Source organism: Mobula birostris, chromosome 1 (genome assembly GCF_030028105.1).
Source record: "Mobula birostris isolate sMobBir1 chromosome 1, sMobBir1.hap1, whole genome shotgun sequence".
NCBI classification, from domain to species: Eukaryota; Metazoa; Chordata; class Chondrichthyes; order Myliobatiformes; family Myliobatidae; genus Mobula; species Mobula birostris.
The window spans coordinates 156,481,338-156,499,374 of record NC_092370.1 but is presented as its reverse complement, the minus strand read 5'-3'; the positions used below and the strand labels follow the sequence as shown (position 1 = coordinate 156,499,374).

The following is an 18,037-nucleotide window of genomic DNA, read 5'->3' as shown; positions in this document are numbered from 1 at the left end:
ATTCACTTCGGAAAGAAAAATGGAAGATCAGATTATTATTTAAATGGTAAAAGATTGCAGCGTGCTGCTGTGCAGAGGGACTTGGGAGTGCTTGTGCATGAATCACAAAAGGTTGGTTTGCAGGTGCAGCAGTCTATCAAGAAGGCAAATGGGATGTTGGCCTTCATTACTAGAGGGATTGAATTTAAGAGCAGGGAGGTTATGCTGCAACTGTACAGGGTACTGGTGAGGCCACGCCTGGAGTACTGTGTGCAGTTCTGGTCTCCATACTTGAGGAAAGATATACTGGCTTTGGAAGCGGTGCAGAGGAGGTTCACTGGGTTGATTCTAGATATGAGGAGGTTAGATTATGAGGAGAGATTGTGTCGCCTGGGACTGTACTCGCTGGAATTCAGAATAATGAGAGATTTTATAGAAACAGGTAAAATTATGAAAGGGATAGGTAGAGGCAGGAATGTTGTTTCCGCTGATAGGTGAGACTAGAACTAGGGGGCATAGCCTCAAGATTTGTGGGAGTAGATTTAGGATGGAGATGAGGAGGAACTGCTTTTCCCGCAGAGTGGTGAATCTGTGGAATTCTCTGCCCAATGAAGCAGTGGCGGGTACCTCAGAAAATATATTTAAGACAAGGTTGGACAGATATTTGCATAGTGAAGGAATTAAGGGTTAAGGGGAAAATGCAGGTAGGTGGAGATGAGTCCATGGTCAAATCAGTTATGATCTTATTGAATGGCAGAGCAGGTTCAATGAGCCAGATGGCCAACTCCTGCTCCTATTTCTTATGTTCTTATGTGTGAAGAAATGGCAGTCACCATAACCAGTGACAACCATTAGTGACACTGGAGCACTGCTGAAAGTGTACAGCAATGAGCAAGATTACTTTCTCTCATCTTATTGAAGTACAGAGTCTTTACTCTGCATCCGTATGAGGAGTGTAGAGAACCTGTCCAATTAGTTTTTCCAAAGAGATAACCAGGAATATCGATGATGGACTCAAGAGTCACGGAACTGTACAGCATACTATACAGTTGGTGCAGTCTCTGTAGATCTCAGTAAGACCTTTGATGTGGGAGACTGGGTCAAAATGCAAAACCCTCATGATCTAGAGACTCAGCAAACTGCATTCAGAAATGGCCTGGGAAATGAGGAGTCCTGATGGAAGCAACTGGAAATCTATGACCAGCAGTATACCATGTTAAGACTCTTGCTACTTGTTACTCCGTGGGTTGTCACCTTGTCACGGTGGAGAGGCTTGTGTGGTCCTGTGATCCCGAGAGCAATGCCGTCTGGAGCTATGCTCCTGATAGGGTCACCCATGGTGGTAAGGTCGAGGGGAAGGTCCCTGACAAAGAACAATCCAACCAAGACCTCAACGGTGGAACAGGCGGACGAAGTTACTTCAAACTCAACTGCTGTGAAGGCGGATGAAGTCTGCATCAAATCCATCAGCTCCAATCATCCTGGTTTCCATACCATTGGAATCAGTTGGTTGATTTGTGAAGTATCGTGTGCTTCTTGGAGTGCAACATCAAGTACATGTTTAACAAATACACGCACAGGCGTCTTCACTCTGTAACAGAACGAAGACCATCATCCTCGACCTCCAGGGATAGCCACGACTTGTTACATTCACTAGCAATCTGGATGTGAATGTTAGGGGCCATTAGTAACTTTGTAAATGATAAGAAAATGGGTGGTGGTGTTGATAGTGAGGAAGTCACTCTCAGCTTCAGAACAATATTGTCATTTGGTAACATGGACCGAGCAAAGGCAGAGAATAACAATGTGGGGTGAGGTGACACAGTCTACAAACAGGGACAGCATACACATAGTAAATTGTAGGGCTCTGGGGAGAGCATACACGTCCAAGGGTCTCCATGCGTGCAGCATAGGTAGATGAGGTGGTTAAGAATGCATGAGAGCTGCTTGCCTCAACAACCAGGGCACACAATACGAGAGCAGGGAGATTGTGGCACCACCATGTAAAATATTAGTTAGACCACAGCTGCAGTTTTGGTCACCATGCTAATGGAAAGGACGTGAACGTGCTGGAGAGGGTGAAGGGAGAATCCCCAGGATGTTAGCTGGGATGAAATGTTCCAGCCACGAGAAGAGGCTCAGCAGATTGGGCTGGTTTACCATGGAGAGTGCAAAGGTGTAACAGCGCACTGACTGATATAGTGTATATAGGATTATGTGGGGCATAGAGTGGGCAAATAGTGAGAAATCCTTCCCCTTAGCAGAGGTTTCTAGAACTAGAGGGGGTCATTTAGGTAATAAGTGGATTATTTAGAAGTAACTTGAGAAGAGATTTTTCAGCCAGAGGGTGGTTGGACTCTGGAACATGGTGCCTGGGTGAGTAATGGAGACAGTCGCTCTTACAATATGAGAATTTATCAGGCTTACAAGTTATTTGTGCATTTTGAATATGGGGTTAATCTATTTATATTCATCAGGAGTCATGATGAAGGGTCTTGGTCTGAAATGTCGACTCTTTATTCCTTTCCATAGATGCTGCCCGGCCCACTGAGTTACTCCCAATTTTGTGTGTGTTACTCTGGATTTCCAGCCTCTGCAGAATCTCTTACATTTAAGAACAGAACAAAACCTGCACGTTAATAATTCCCAGTAAGGACTAATCCATCCCATGAGCCAGCTTTGATTAGTAACTATAGTACTTCTATTCTCCAAATTCCCTCTACTGTAATCAACCCCAACACTGGGTACAGCACCTTGTCTAACACAAGACAAAACCACATTAACTGTGGAGAACGCAAGGCTGCAGGTTACACATACTCAACCTGTACATACCTTCGAGCATTGGGGAGACCAGTGAGGTGAATGGGGATGGATCTGCCGCTGATCCAGGGCTGCAGGTATTTCTGCTGGGTGGGAACGGGGTATTTCCTCATGCCTTCACCAAGTCACAAAAACCAGGGCTGGGAAGAACCATGCAGAGCTCGGAGCACTGAGCACTGAGCAGACTCACTCACTCACTCACTGAGTTGGTGAGGCCGGCTGACAGCCGTTTCTTCCACGCCTGTCACTGTCAGTTACGGCTGTTTCTGTTCATTCTCAATTCATGAACAGTTCTCTGGAGGAGAACTCTGTTGTAGTGTGGAGACTGCCTGCACAAAAGTGATCAGGGAAGGAAACTAGCTCAGGTAGGCAACTTAGTAGGCAAGTTGGGCTGAAGGTTTGCCACCCATGCTGTATAAGTGTCTGACTCAGCTGGTTGCACTCTTGCTCAGCCACAGTCCAAATGATTAAACTCAACCAGTATGGTTCAGCAGCATTCAATGCCTTAAGGAGCTAGGTTAGCAGCTAAATTACCGAGTGGCTTCTCAAGTTAGTCACTGGCATTACAACCAACCTGAAGCCCAATGTTAAGTTTCTTTAGGAGATCTGTCACAGCTTCCAAGTCCTTTAAACTTTGCTTTGCCAGCTGGGAAACAGCTAACTCCCCTTTCATCAGTGGGTTCAACACACTGCTCAATTCTTCTATGTCCAACTTGACTTCGATGTACTTGTACAGGTGCAAGAGCTGAATAAGAGAAAATGGGAGCTTAAATGTCATAAATCATCCTTCCTGCTAATTTTCATGTTGTATTCTCCACAGCATTTGTATTTAAGGGAAATAAAGGTACAATAAGATTCTGATAATCCACTGTCTGACCATTTGGAAATCATTTGCCACATATGCCTTTCGACTTTCTAAACACTGCACTCTTGTTAAAATGACCAGGGTCCCAGTTCCCACAATCCCTAAAAACCTGCTATAATCAATGGAAAATTTATGATACATACCATAACATCTAAAAAAAACTGAATTAAAAATGTGTTGAAACAACATGAAACACTCAAAAATCTGCTGATCAGAGAGCAAAGTCCTAAGCATACCGGATTACCAGAGTTTTACTATGAACTAATAAGAGAATGCAACAGAGTGCTGAAGTTCACTGGGAGCAGAACGATTGCCATTGACCTGTTCGTTTAACTGCCCAACATCCACAAAATGTTATAGGAACTCAACAGGTCAGGCAGCATCTATGGAAAAGAGTATAGTCAATGTCTCGGCCCGAAACATCAACTGTATTCTTTTCCATAGATGCTGCCTGGCCTGCTGAGTTCCTCCAGCATTTTGTGTATGTTGCTCAGATTTCCAGCGTCTGCAGGTATTCTCTCATTTGTGATCTAGACTGCCCAACCACTTCCTTGCAATTGCCGATGGAATGATCAAGCGATGCCAATAAACTGCCAATAACATAAAACTTACATTATTCTGTGACAGGGAGAGATTGTAGAACATGGCTTCCATCTCTCGTTTGGTCAGCTTCCCTGTCTATAAAGGAAGACAGAGGTTAAATGTTAAAACATTATGGGAGATGGCAAAACAATGCATTTAGAAATACACCAATTCTGTATTATATAATTAGAGATGTGTTTAAAGGCATAGATATCAATTGACGTCTCCCGTATGATGAATACAAGAATGTCAAATCCAGTATGTTCACGAACTTCAAGGATTGTCTAGAGTCCAATCTCAGGATAATGCACCTCATTTGCGCAATTGCCCTCAAAGGTGTGGCCCACAAGGCTGCGTCCTTGGCCCCCTATGCACTTACAAATGTGTGGTCAAATTCTGCTGGAACTCTATCAACAAGTTTACAGGTGATACCACAGTAGTAGGCCAGATCTCAAACAATGATGAGTTGGCATACAGAGAGGAGAGCTTAGTGACATGGTGTCATGACACAACCTTTCCCCCAATGCCAACAAAACTATAGAGCAGGTCATTCATTCAAAAAGGGGCAGTACACATGCTCCTGTCTACATCAAAGGTGCTGAACTTGAGAGCTTCAAGTTCCTAGGAGTGAACATCGCCAATTGCCTGTCCTGGGTCCAACCACACGATCAGAGCTTCTAATTCCATAGGAGGCTAAAGAAATTTGTCATATCCCCTTGGCCATGAACCAATTTGTATCAAAGAACCATGGAAATCATTTACCCAGATGCACCACAGCTTGTATGACCACAAGAAACCGCAGGGAGCTGTGGACAGCTCAGCACATCACAGAAATCAGCCTCCCCTCCAGGGACTCCACCTATATTCTAGCTGCTTTAGTAAAGCAGCCAACAGATTCAAAGATCCCACCACGCCAACATTCTTTACTTCCCCTTCCATCAGGCAGAAGATGAAAAGCCTGAAAGCTACCAGGTTAAAGGACAGTTTCTACTCCAGTTCTAAGACTATTGAATGGACTTGACCTCGTTTATGGCCCTATAGCTTATTATCCTGCCTGCACTCCACTTTCCCTATAAATGTAACACTTTATTCTCCTCCAATGTCCTCAGTATTGTTAAAGAGTAAATACAGATACCTCTGTGGCTTATGAATGCCTGCCTCACAGTTACCCCATAAATAAAATTGACCATTTGGAGACCAATGGGATGAATTTGCCAGTTTCTACAGGATCCTTCTACCAAATGGGAATGGGGTACTTTCATGTGCCTTCTCTTCCCAGCCCATCATAATCAAAGTTGCAAGAGTCAGACCTGGGGGCACTGAGCAGACTCACTCATCAAGTCAGTGAGACCGGCTGGCAGAGGCAGCCTCTCTTCCTGCGCTCATCGCTCTCCCATCACGTCTGTTTATAGAAAAATAGAAAATAGGTGCAGGAGTAGGCCATTCGGCCCTTTGAGCCTGCACCGCCATTCAGTATGATCATGGCTGATCATCCAACTCAGAACCCTGTACCTGCCCTCCCTCCATACCCCCTGATCCCTTTAGCCGCAAGGGCCATATCTAACTCCCTCTTAAATATAGCCAATGAACTGGCCTCAACTGTTTCCTGTGGCACAGAATTCCACAGATTCACCACTCTCTGTGTGAAGAAGTTTTTCCTCATCTCGGTCCTAAAAGGCTTCCCCTTTGTCCTTAAACTGTGACCCCTCGTTCTGGACTTCCCCAACATCGGGAATAATCTTCCTGCATCTAGCCTGTCCAATCCCTTCAGAATTTTATACGTTTCAATCAGATCCCCCCTCAATTTTCTAAATTCCAGAGAGTACAAGCCTAGTCGATCCAGTCTTTCATCATATGAAAGTCCTGCCATCCCAGGAATCAATCTGGTGAACCTTCTTTGTACTCCCTCTATGGCAAGAATGTCTATCCTCAGATTAGGGGACCAAAACTGCACACAATACTCCAGGTGTGATCTCACCAAGGCCTCGTACAACTGCAGTAGTACCTCCCTGCTCCTGTACTCAAATCCTCTTGCTATGAATGCCAGCATACCATTCACCTTTTTCACCGCCTGCTGTACCTGCATGCCCACTTTCAATGACTGGTGTATAATGACACCCAGGTCTCGTTGCACCTCCCCTTATCCTAATCGGCCACCATTCAGATAATAATCTGCTTTCCTGTTTTTGCCACCAAAGTGGATAACTTCACATTTATCCACATTAAATTGCATCTGCCATGAATTTGCCCACTCACCTAACCTATCCAAGTCACCCTGCATCCTCTTAGCATCCTCCTCACAGCTAACACTGCCACCCAGCTTCGTGTCATCCGCAAACTTGGAGATGCTGCATTTAATTCCCTCATCTAAGTCATTAATATACATTGTAAACAACTGGAGTCCCAGCACTGAGCCTTGCAGTACCCCACTAGTCACTGTCTGCCATTCTGAAAAGGTCCCGTTTATTCCCACTCTTTGCTTCCTGTCTGCCAACCAATTCTCTATCTACATCAATACCTTATCCCCAATACCATGTGCTTTAAGTTTGCACACTAATCTCCTGTGTGGGACCTTGTCAAAAGCCTTTTGAAAATCCAAATATACCACATCCACTGGTTCTCCTCTATCCACTCTACTAGTTACATCCTCAAAGAATTCTATGAGATTCGTCAGACATGATTTTCCTTTCACAAATCCATGCTGACTTTGTCCAATGATTTCACCGCTTTCCAAATGTGCTGTTACCACATCTTTGATAACTGACTCTAGCAGTTTCCCCACCACCGATGTCAGGCTTACCGGTCTATAATTGTCCCATTTCTCTCTCCCTCCTCTTTTAAAAAGTGGGGTTACATTAGCCACCCTCCAATCCCCAGGAACTAATCCAGAACCTAAAGGAGTTTTGAAAAATTATCACTAATGCACCCACTATTTCTTGGGCCACTTCCTTAAGCACTCTGGGATGCAGACCATCTGGCCTTGGGGATTTATCTGCCTTTAATCCCTTCAATTTACCTAACACTACTTCCCTACTAACATGTATTTCCCTCAGTTCCTCCATCTCACTAGACCCTCGGTCCCCGACTATTTCCTGAAGATTATTTATGTCCTCCTTAGTGAAGACAGAACCAAAGTAGTTATTCAATTGGTCTGCCATGTCCTTGTTCCCCATGATCAATTCACCTGTTTCTGACTGTAAGGGACCTACATTTGTCCTAACCAATCTTTTTCTTTTCACATATCTATAAAAGCTTTTACAGTCAGTTTTTATGTTCCCTGCCAGTTTTCTCTCATAATCTTTTTCCCCTTTCCTAATTAAGCCCTTTGCCCTCCTCTGCTGGACTCTGAATTTCTCCCAGACCTCAGGTGAGCCGCTTTTTCTGGCTAATTTGTATGCTCCTTCTTTGGAATTGATACTATCCCTAATTTCCCTTGACAGCCACGGGTGCACTACCTTCCCTGATTTATTTTTTTGCCAAACTGGGATAAACAATTGTTGTAGTTCATCCATGCGATCTTTAAATGCTTGCCATTGCATATCCACCGTCAACCCTTCAAGTATCATTGTCAGTCTATCTTAGCTAATTCACATCTCATACCTTCAAAGTTACCCTTCTTTAAGGTCAGAATCTTTGTTTCTGAATTAACTATATCACTCTCCATCTTAATGAAGAATTCCACCATATTATGGTCACTCTTACCCAAGGGGCCTCTCACGACAAGATTGCTAACTAACCCTTCCTCATTGCTCAATACCCAGTCTAGAATGGCCTGCTCTCTAGTTGGTTCCTCGACATGTTGGTTCAGAAAACCATCCCGCATACATTCCAAGAAATTCTCTTCCTCAGCACCCTTACCAATTTGGTTCACCCAATCGATATGTAGATTGAAGTCACCCATTATAACTGCTGTTCCTTTATTGCACGCATTTCTAATTTCCTGTTTAATGCCATCCCCAACCTCACTACTACTGTTAGGTGGCCTGTACACAACTCCCACCAGCGTTTTCTGCCCCTTAGTGTTATGCAGCTCTACCCATATCGATTCCACATCTTCCCGGCTTATGTCCTTCCTTTCTATTGCGTTAATCTCCTCTCTAACCAGCAATGCCACCCCACCTCCTTTTCTTTCATGTCTATCCCTCCTGGATATTGAATATCCCTGAATGTTGAGCTCCCATCCTTGGTCACCCTGGAGCCATGTCTCCGTGATCCCAACTATATCATATTCATTAATAACAATCTGCACTTTCAATTCATCCACCTTGTTACGAATGCACCTTGCATTGACACACAAAGCCTTCAGGCTTGCTTTTACAACACTCTTAGCCCTTATACAATTATGTTGAAAAGTGGCCCTTTTTGATTTTTGCCCTGGATTTGCCTGCCTGCCACTTTTACTTTTCACCTTACTACTTTTTGCTTCTACCCTCATTTTACACCCCTCTGTCTCTCTGCACTTGTTCCCATCCCCCTGCCACATTAGTTTAAATCCTCCTGAACAACAGTAGCAAACGCTCTTCTCCCCACACACTGTGGTTTTGTTCTTGACTGAGGACCAGTTCCCAAGAACAGAACACTGTTGTAACCTGGGGACTGCCTGTACAAGTTGAAATCAAATCATTTCCCCCCTACAATCCATCAATGCCATGCACCGTATACAGCTGGTAAGATGGCAAATTTGCGAGGGATCAGGCACAGCCGGAAACAGAACTATTTTTGGATGCCGTGACATGTGATGCTGAGTCCAGTTTTATTTAATCAGCTCCATGACTTACCATGACATCGCACAGGATGTTGCACACCTGCTGGAGTTTGTCCTCCGGTATCCCACAATGCAGCAGCACTGCCTTCAGCAGGCAGATATGGTTCAGATAGATGCTATAGTTCCTCTCCTGAAAACCAAATAAATGTAATCATTTCGCAAGGAGTAGCTTATAATAATCAGCCCATCACACTACAGCCCCAGGGGCTTCAAAAGAGAAAGAAATAACTGATTGGCTTTCCTTTAATCATTCCCTGCTTAATAATAGTTACCACAGAATTGTAAATTCCAACTTGCAGTTTTCTCGACAGGGATTTCTGCAGTGTCATCTATATGTGACAAGTTAATTTAAAGCAATGAGACTCCTAACAGCAGTGTGTCATTTTGATTACAATCCCTCTGTGTTATGCAGCTTCATTGGTAACTGTATGGCCAGCTCTATCACTACATCTGGCCACACAGTGAGAAGCAAAGATCACCACTTTAAACCCGCAAAATCAGCAACAACCTCAGCTTTCTAGCTGCCTTGCCAGAACTGTGACAATTGAGAAACCACTGGCAAGATGCGAATATTTTGCAAGGATCTATTTCAGCAAGGATTTTTCTTTGTAGAAGTGGGATTTCAGCAGCCATGCAAGGGTGTTTGGAGGGTGAGTGAGTGTTGGTGGACAGGGGAGAACTGGTGAACTGAGAAAGGCAGAAAAGGCATGCATTTCTACACGTAATGTCAGCAGGTCTGGCAAATTTTCCAGACTACTGGATGTTTTTCTCCAACAAACTTCTAATTCATTTTTTTTCAGCTATCACAAAGTAGAATAATAAATCTTCCAGGAGAATCCAGCAAGTGAACAGGAGCTCAGGAAGCTGGAACCTGATGAAGCCTTGCTGAAATCATCGCAATTTCCAAACACTAGGATAGCAGATGGTGAGTTTAACTGCTCTGACCCTATCTGAGGCATTAAAAAAAGAATCAGATTAGAAGTGGTGACGAACTGTGAATTGAATCCATACCTGCAGTACATGAAACAATTTAATAATCTGGGCAATGGCTTGGATGATCTCTGCATCTGGTAGCAAGTTGTTTGTGTTCGGTGTGACAATATCAAATGCACATTCTAAGAGTTCTTTAGGGTGAGAGCGGTGCGGCCTTCGAGGTCTGAATACGCGTTCAATACAGTACCTTGTGATAAAGAAACAGATAAGATAGCGGATGGCGTCAACACAAGAGGTTTCAAAACTAAATAAAATAACACACACAGTCTACATTTTATTATCAATGAGTATCATATAACCCAAGAAGGATTAGACCATAAGACACAGGAGCAGAATCAGGCTATTCGGCCCATCAAGTCTGCTCTGCCATTACATCATGGCTGATCCACCTCCCTCTCAACCTCATTCTCCTGCCTTCTCCCCAGAATCTCTCACACTGTGACTAACCAAGAACCTATCAACCTCTGCCTTAAATGCACCCAATGACCTGGCCTCCACAGACACTCGTGGCAACCAATTCCACAGATTCACCACCATCTGAGTAAAGAAATTCCTCATCTCTGTTCAGAATCAGAATCAGGTTTAATAACAATGGCATATGTTGTGAAATTTGTTAACTTTCCAACTGGACGACCCTCTATTTTGAGGCTGTGCCCTCTGGTCCTAGACTACCCCACCATAAAAAACATTCTCTTCACCTCCATTCTATCTAGACCTTTCAACATTCGATACGTTTCAGTGAGATTCCCCCCTCATTCTTCTAAGTTCCAGCGAGTACAGGCCCACAGCCTTCTATCGCTGCTCATGTGATAACCCTTTCATTCTCATGAACCTCCTCTGAACCCTCTCCATTCTCAGCACATCTTTCCTTAGACAAGGGGCCCAAAACTCCTCACAATACTCCAAGTGAGGCCTCACCAGTGCCTTATAAAGCCCCAGCATTACATCCTGCTTTTATATTCCAGTCCTCTTAAAATGAATGTTGACACTGCATTCACCTTCCTCACCACTGATTCAACCTGCAAATTATCCTTCAGGGAATTCTGCACAAGGAATCAAGAATTGTTTTGATTTTTTTTAAACTTTTCTCCCCATTTAGAAAATAGTCTATGCTTTTATTTCTTCTACCAAAGTGCATGATCATACACTTCCTGACACTGTATTCCACCTGCCAACTCTTTGCCCGTTCTCATAATCTGTCCAAGTCCTTCAGCAGCTTCTCTGCTTCCTCAGCACAACCTGCCCCTCCACCTATCTTCATATCATCCACAAACTTGGCCACAAAGCCATCAATTTCATCATACATTGTTGTTCTTTTCCACACCTTGTGGCATTAGGTGGCATTTTTGCCCTTTCTGTAGCATTTGACTTTTTTTTTTTTAAAAAGAGGCCGAGTTGCTGGCTTGACACTCAACACAGAAGGAAAGTGTACGAGCAGCCGGCTGAATTCAAACTCAGGACCATTGGCCTTGAAGTCCAGTGCTGATGCTAAGGCAACACCAAACAGCCACATCGTACATATTGTTTACATACAACATAAAAAGTCGTCCCAACACAGACCCCTGTCTGAAAAGGATCCCTTTCTTCCCACTCTTTGCCTCCTGCCAATCAGCCAATGCTCTATCCATGCTAGTATCTTCATTGTCAAACACTGGGCTCTTATTTTGTTTAGCAGTCTCAAACTGCTGAGTATCTCAGAAACTGCTGGTCTCCTGCAATTTTCACGCACAACAGTCTCTAAAGTTTACAGGGAATGGTGCAAAAAACAAAAAATAACCTGCGAGCAGCAGTTCTGTGCGTGAAAATGCCTTGTTACTGAGAGAGGCCAGAGGAGAATGGCCAGACTGGTTCAAGCTGACAAGAGATCACACATTACAACAGTGGTGTATAGAGGAGCATCTCTAAATGCACAACACATTGAACCTTGAAGTGGTTGAGCTACAACACAGAAGATCACACCAGCTTTCCACTCATGTGGCCACTTTATTAGGCACACTCCTGCATCTAATAAAGAAGACACTGAGTGTACATCTAAATTTGCCAAGCATACTTAGTGAAGTAGAAAATGAGAGTAAATGTTTAACTAAAAGTAACTGAGACAAAGGGATGTGTAAAGGACAACTTACTCTTCTCTACAAAGAGTTGCTGGACCAGGTGATTAAAAAGCAGTCCAACTGAAGTGTTTAAGCTGGGAGTTGATAACTGAACGAGGTAAAGGGCTGAAGAAGGAATCTGATAGGGGAGGCGAGGAGAGAGTGGAATGTGGGAGAAAGGAAAGATAGGCACCAGAGGGGGATGATGAGCAGGTGAGAAGAGAGGGGTAGGAGAGAACACAGAATGGAGAATGGGAAAAGAAAAGTTAGAGAAATCAATGTTCATCGATATTAAATCAATGTCCCGTTGTTCTGTCATGCTAATAAAATAATGCAGGGACTATTTTAAAGAGAAGCAGGGGAATTATTGCCAGTGCCCTGGTTAATATTCATCCCTCAACCAAGAGCAGGAAGATTATCATCTGCTCATTGCACTCTTTGCATAACACATGTAAACTGGGTGTCACATTTCAATGTTACAATGAATATATTTCACAACAACTTCTTTAGCTGTGAAGTGCTTTTAAATGTTTTGCGACCACAAACATACCATAGGTTAAATTACTAATGGTATAACTTCAGGTCTGCTCACATGCAGTGCTGAGAGGGAGAACCAACTTGATCTCATTCACACCAACACATCTGCGGTACATATGGCAGCAGTAATCACTGAAAGATTTGCTGCATACTCTTAGTGGCCACATTATCAGGAACACCTGCTCATTAATGCAAATATCTAATCAGCCAATCACGTGGCAGCAACTCAATGCATAAAAGCATGCAGACATGGTCAAGAGGTTCAGTTGTTGCTCAGACCAAACATCAGAATGGGGAAGAAATGTAATCTAAGTGACTGTGGCTGTGGAGTGATTGCTGGTGTCAGGCAAGGTGGTTTGAGTATCTCAGAAACTGCTGATTTTCACTCACCTCTAGAGTTTACAGGGAATGGTGTGAAAAACAAAAAAAAAATCACCCAGTGAGTGTCAGTTCTGCGGGCATAAACATCTTATTAATGAGAGAGGTCAGGTGAGAAAAGCCAGACTGGTTCAAGCTGACAGGAAGGTGACAGTAATTCAAGTAACCACATGTAGCCCCCCTGGTAAGCCTCGGTTCGCTCAACTCGCTGTCATCTAGGGGAAGCAGCCCTCAGCCCCGCCAAACTGGGTAATTAGTTTGTGTGGATGCTGTGTGATGTACCTCACCCAGCCAAATAACAGACAATACACCAGATACGAGTAAATGATTACAATTTATAGGTATTACTGGAACTATGTAATTAATAGAGATAAAATATAAAAGGAAAGTAAAAGGTGCCAAACTTATCAAAGTTCAACCTCTTCATGTACAAACAGTTGGAGCTCTAGTAATGATCCTCATTTCACCATTCGACCCCCTCTGACCACCTCGACCCGCCGCCTAGGACCAACCACAGTGGTCAACCAGACGCTCCACATGAGTCTGTCTTCATCTCCTCTCCTCGCCAAAGACCCTGGACCTCGGACTCCGGCTCAGGGTCCGTCCCATCGGCCCGCTCACAGCATTGCGTCCACTCTCTCTCTCCCCATCTCGCCTTCTGCCCAAAAACCCGCGCATCACAATAGCTTACAGACACACAAGAAAGAATAACACCTATCCCAATTGGTTAACAAATGGATACAATCCTCCTTATCAGTAATATAACCCAAACAAGCTGCTAGAAAGAGAACCACTGTCTCAGCAGTTAATATCACAGAGAAGCCATTTTAATTATAACATAACAAAGAAGCCATTTTAATTATAACATAACAAAGAAGCCATTTTAATTAACCTACGCAGTAACATAAAAGAAGAAACCCCTTACACACATATTACAACAGTGGTGTGTAGAAGAGCATCTCTGAATGCACAACATGTCGAACCTTGAAGTGCATGAGCTAGAGTCATACTTGAAGTACAAAGGGTTGCTGTGTTTTCAGGAGACCAGTAAGCCATGGGGAAATCATGCCGCAATCTTACATTACTTGCCCACAAGCATCACCACCCAATAATGACAGGCAACAGGAAGAGCAGTCAACTTTGCCTTTCTGCAACCCAAATGTTAAGAGGCTCGTCAGTCACCAAAGTCATCCAATTCTGCCCAAAATGTGAGACTGACATGGTCTTCAAATTTCAGGCAAGCAAATGACCCCCAACACATTCAAGCTGCTGCAGTAGCCTCTTCCACTCACCTTTTTAAATTGGTGATGCGGTTTCTTACCACAAATCTCGCAAATGGCACCTAAACAAAAGAAAGAAAAAACATATGCACATATAACCAATTATTTGGGTAACTAGTTTTTGGTTATAATTAAACATTCTTAAACATTTACTATTAAAGTAACATTTTCAAAAGTTTCTTTATATGAACAAATCTGCTATTTCATGGCCAAAGTAATTGCTGATCTCTGGTAGAAGGCATCTATTAACTCAAATTAATAGATTTGGTTTATTCATAAGATCAGGGAAACTTGGCAGAATTGGCTTGCCCACAGAAGGAAGAGGGTGGTTGTAGAATTTTATAAATGACTTAGAAGAGGAACTGTAATGGTGGGTTAGCAAATTTGCAGATGAGATGAAGGCTGCTGGAACTACAGACAGTGTAAAAGGCTGTCGCAGGTTGCAACAGGACATTGACCTGATGTTCTACCCAAAAAAGTCTGAAGTGATTCACTTTGGAAAGTTGAATTTTAAGGCAGAATACAGAGTTAATGGTAGGATTCTTGACAGTGTGGAAGAACAGAGAGATCTTGGGGTCCACGTCCATAGATTGGAGGTCGTTAAGAAGCCATGTGGTCTGTTGGCCTTCATTATATGGGGGATTGAGTTCAAGAGCTACAAGGTATAAAACTTGGTTAGTCCACACTTGGAATACTGTGTTCCGTTCTGGTCACTTCATCTTAGGAAGAATGTGGAAGCTTTCGAGAGGGTGCAGAGATTTGCTATGACTCTGCCTGGATTGGAGAGCATGTCTTATGAGGACTGGTTGAGCAGGCTAGGGCTTTCCTCTCTGGAGCGAAGGGGCATAAGAGGTGGATTGATGGAGGTGTACAAGATGATAAGAGGCATAGATCGGAGACTTTTTTCCAAGGCAGAAATGGCTACCATGAGGGGGCTTAATTTTAGGGTGATTGGAGGAAAGAATACAGTAGCTGTCAGAAGCAACTTTTTTGACACAGAGTGGTGGGTGCGTGGAACATCCTGCCAGGTGAGGCAGCAGAGATAGATACTCATCAATAGAGACATGGATGACAGAAAAATAAAGGGCTATGTAGGACCAAAAGGTTAGATTGATCTTATCGTAGGTCAAAAGGTCAGCACAAATAATGGGCCAAAGGGCCAAACTGTGCCGTAATGTTGTATGCTCTTAAAAATAAACTAACGGTGCTGGAAATCTGAAATAATAAAGAAAGAAAATTCTGGGAACATTCAGCAGTCAGGCAGCATCAGTAGAAAGAGAAACTCTTCCTCTTAGGACTGAAGAAAGGTCTCTGACCTGAACTCTGTTTCACCTTCCACAGATGCTGCCTGACCTGAGTCTTTTCAGCATTTTTGTTTTTAAAACATCTTTTCAATTTTATTTCTCTAATTGAGAAGAGTTATAATTACCTCATGGACAGAATACACAAGAGAATAAAGTGATCACAGCCAATAACCACAGACATTCCACATGGGCCACACCAATGCATGTGGTCAATATTATCACACGACTTACCCTAAGGTTAAGGGGAAGCATGACCAACATTCCACTATGGTCCATGAAGTGAACTCCTTCACTACTCTCATACAATTTTTTGTTCTTTGGCATAATTAATGGTGTGTTCACATAAGTGGCACCTGTAAAAAGAATTCAGATGTTCATACAAAGCTAATACTTCCGGTCACTCAAGGACATTGTCAGACAGTGGAGTCAGGTGGTCTCGAAGTTTGGGTCATTCGTGGGTTGAGCTGGGTAACAGTACCGAGATTCAAACAGCATAGGAAGAGGTCATTCGTGTCATCATCCTTGTGATAGCACTTTAGTAGTGCCATTAATCCCACTATCTCACCTTCGCATCGTCTTGTAAGTTTACTTTCTACAGGTATTTATGTAATGCTCTTCTTAACCATACAACCAAACAAGCAATATGTTCACTGATTCTTCTGAGAAAAAATGTTTCTTCTCCAAATAATTATCTTTAATCTGTGTGTTCTGATTATTGATCCCCTTTCAATATCGCCATTGACTCATAAACACTAGTAATAACTTAAAAACTTCTGTGAAAATTAATCTTCTAAACTCAAAGGAGAAACCCCCAGCTTACCGATTTCACCTCCATTCCTGTAACAATACCAACTGTGGCACAACAGATACAGCTGCAGCATCAAAGCACCCGAGACCCAGGTTCAATCCTGACCTCAGTGCTGTCTAGGTGGAGTGTGCATGCTATCCCCATGGGTTGCCTCCAGATGCTCCATTTTCCTCCCTTATCCCAGAGATGTGCAGACTGGCTGCTAGAAAATGCCCTTAGTGCACTTACAGACCCCTCAGTTAATGGCAGGGCTCAACGGTATAAAAGAGGATGGGAACCCCTGCCCCAGTGTGTGGGTGAATGCCTGCTCGAAGAGGAGCTGAAGAGAATGTGAGGAGAATTTTTTTTAAATGGCTTGTCGTAAGAAGAGAGCAAAATGTGTGGCGATGACTGTACAGACTCAATGGGTGAAGGGCCTGATTCTGTGCTGTATCTGAATACCCTGGCCTAGATCCAGCAAGTCTAATTAGTTTCAATTTTATCAGCACCTCGTCTACAGTGCTTCATTATTTACTGTTTAATTTTGTTCATCAGCTTTCCAAATTCTTTTCCCTTTCCCTCAAAATTACTCAGGTTTTTTTTTAATCATACTTGTGCCTTTCTCAATTACATTATCATCACTATGATGATATGGGGTGTATGGGGTGTGCAGGGAGGGGCGGCACCTCTGGTGAAGGGGCTTACCGTGTCCATTCTGGGGCAGCTCATTCACCTTTGGTCCCCACCGGATACCCGTGGCTCCAAGTAGCTGTTGGCAGGTGACAGCAGCCACTCCGCGGTACACTGCTTCGACCGGCCGGCGAATCTAGGTGAGGGACCCCAGTGAGATAGGGACATGCATGTCCTAGCATGCAAAGTCAGCTCTGTTGGATCTACAGTGAGAGCCAATGGCCAGAAAGGTGGTTCTGCAACGCTCCATGGAGAACGAAGACCATGATAAGGCACTGAAGATATCATGGTCATCCACTGCAACCAAGGAAGACCCCAGTTTGTGACGATTGTTTGTAGCACAAGAGCCGGACCTCTCAGGTTGAGCGCGTGGAGCTGCCCCAGTGTAACAGCTTTGCCACTCAGGTCTCGTGTTATTGTCGGACATGACGGACAACACCATTAACATCACTATTGCATGGAAGTCCTTAAGTTATTTCTTTATCTATTCTGATTCTTGTTCTGGCTTTTACCGGGCTGATTATGCATAACGATTGCTGGCACACTATAAACCTTGCCCTTTTCTTTCCTCTTTTTGGCAGGTTATGTGGGAATAGTTGAATCACTGAAATCAAAATATACAACACAAGCCCATTTGTATCTGGCTGACGGAGCTATCTATCTTAAACCCACCTTTCAGCAATACTCCAGCAGTCAGAGCACTTTGTAACCATTGACAGATTCTGTTTCTATCTCCTTTTCAGACAGACCACTCTTCTATCAAACACCTTAAATCTGCGTCCCCGACTTTTTCAACCTCTGTTAGGAGCAATAGGGCTTTCCTGCTTGTTCTATCTAGGAAGCCTGCACTGAGACATGCAGCTTCTCTCCCTCAGTCGCCGCTGTTTCAGAACTAAAAGACTCTCTAGTTTATTTTATCTTTGTCAAACTGCAGATAGAAGTTTCCTGGCCATGTTCTCAGAAA

General features: G+C 43.5%; 1 protein-coding gene across 8 annotated transcripts in view; it reads right to left on the bottom strand.

The window, feature by feature from the left end:
* The window catches only part of eif2ak4 (eukaryotic translation initiation factor 2 alpha kinase 4), a 151,521-nt gene that overhangs the window by 24,368 nt on the left and 109,116 nt on the right, over nt 1-18,037 (bottom strand). For 7 of the 8 annotated variants that reach the window (XM_072264608.1, XM_072264589.1, XM_072264596.1 and 4 more), the window contains 6 exons: nt 15,828-15,949; nt 14,305-14,354; nt 10,023-10,191; nt 9,025-9,141; nt 4,277-4,342; nt 3,374-3,544 (listed from right to left, as the gene is read on the bottom strand). In XM_072264608.1, the coding sequence (XP_072120709.1) occupies nt 3,374-3,544; nt 4,277-4,342; nt 9,025-9,141; nt 10,023-10,191; nt 14,305-14,354; nt 15,828-15,949 (695 nt within the window). Of the gene's footprint in view, nt 1-1,451; nt 1,571-3,373; nt 3,545-4,276; nt 4,343-9,024; nt 9,142-10,022; nt 10,192-14,304; nt 14,355-15,827; nt 15,950-18,037 lie in introns of those variants that run through there. The other variant, XM_072264619.1, reaches the window with a different exon arrangement.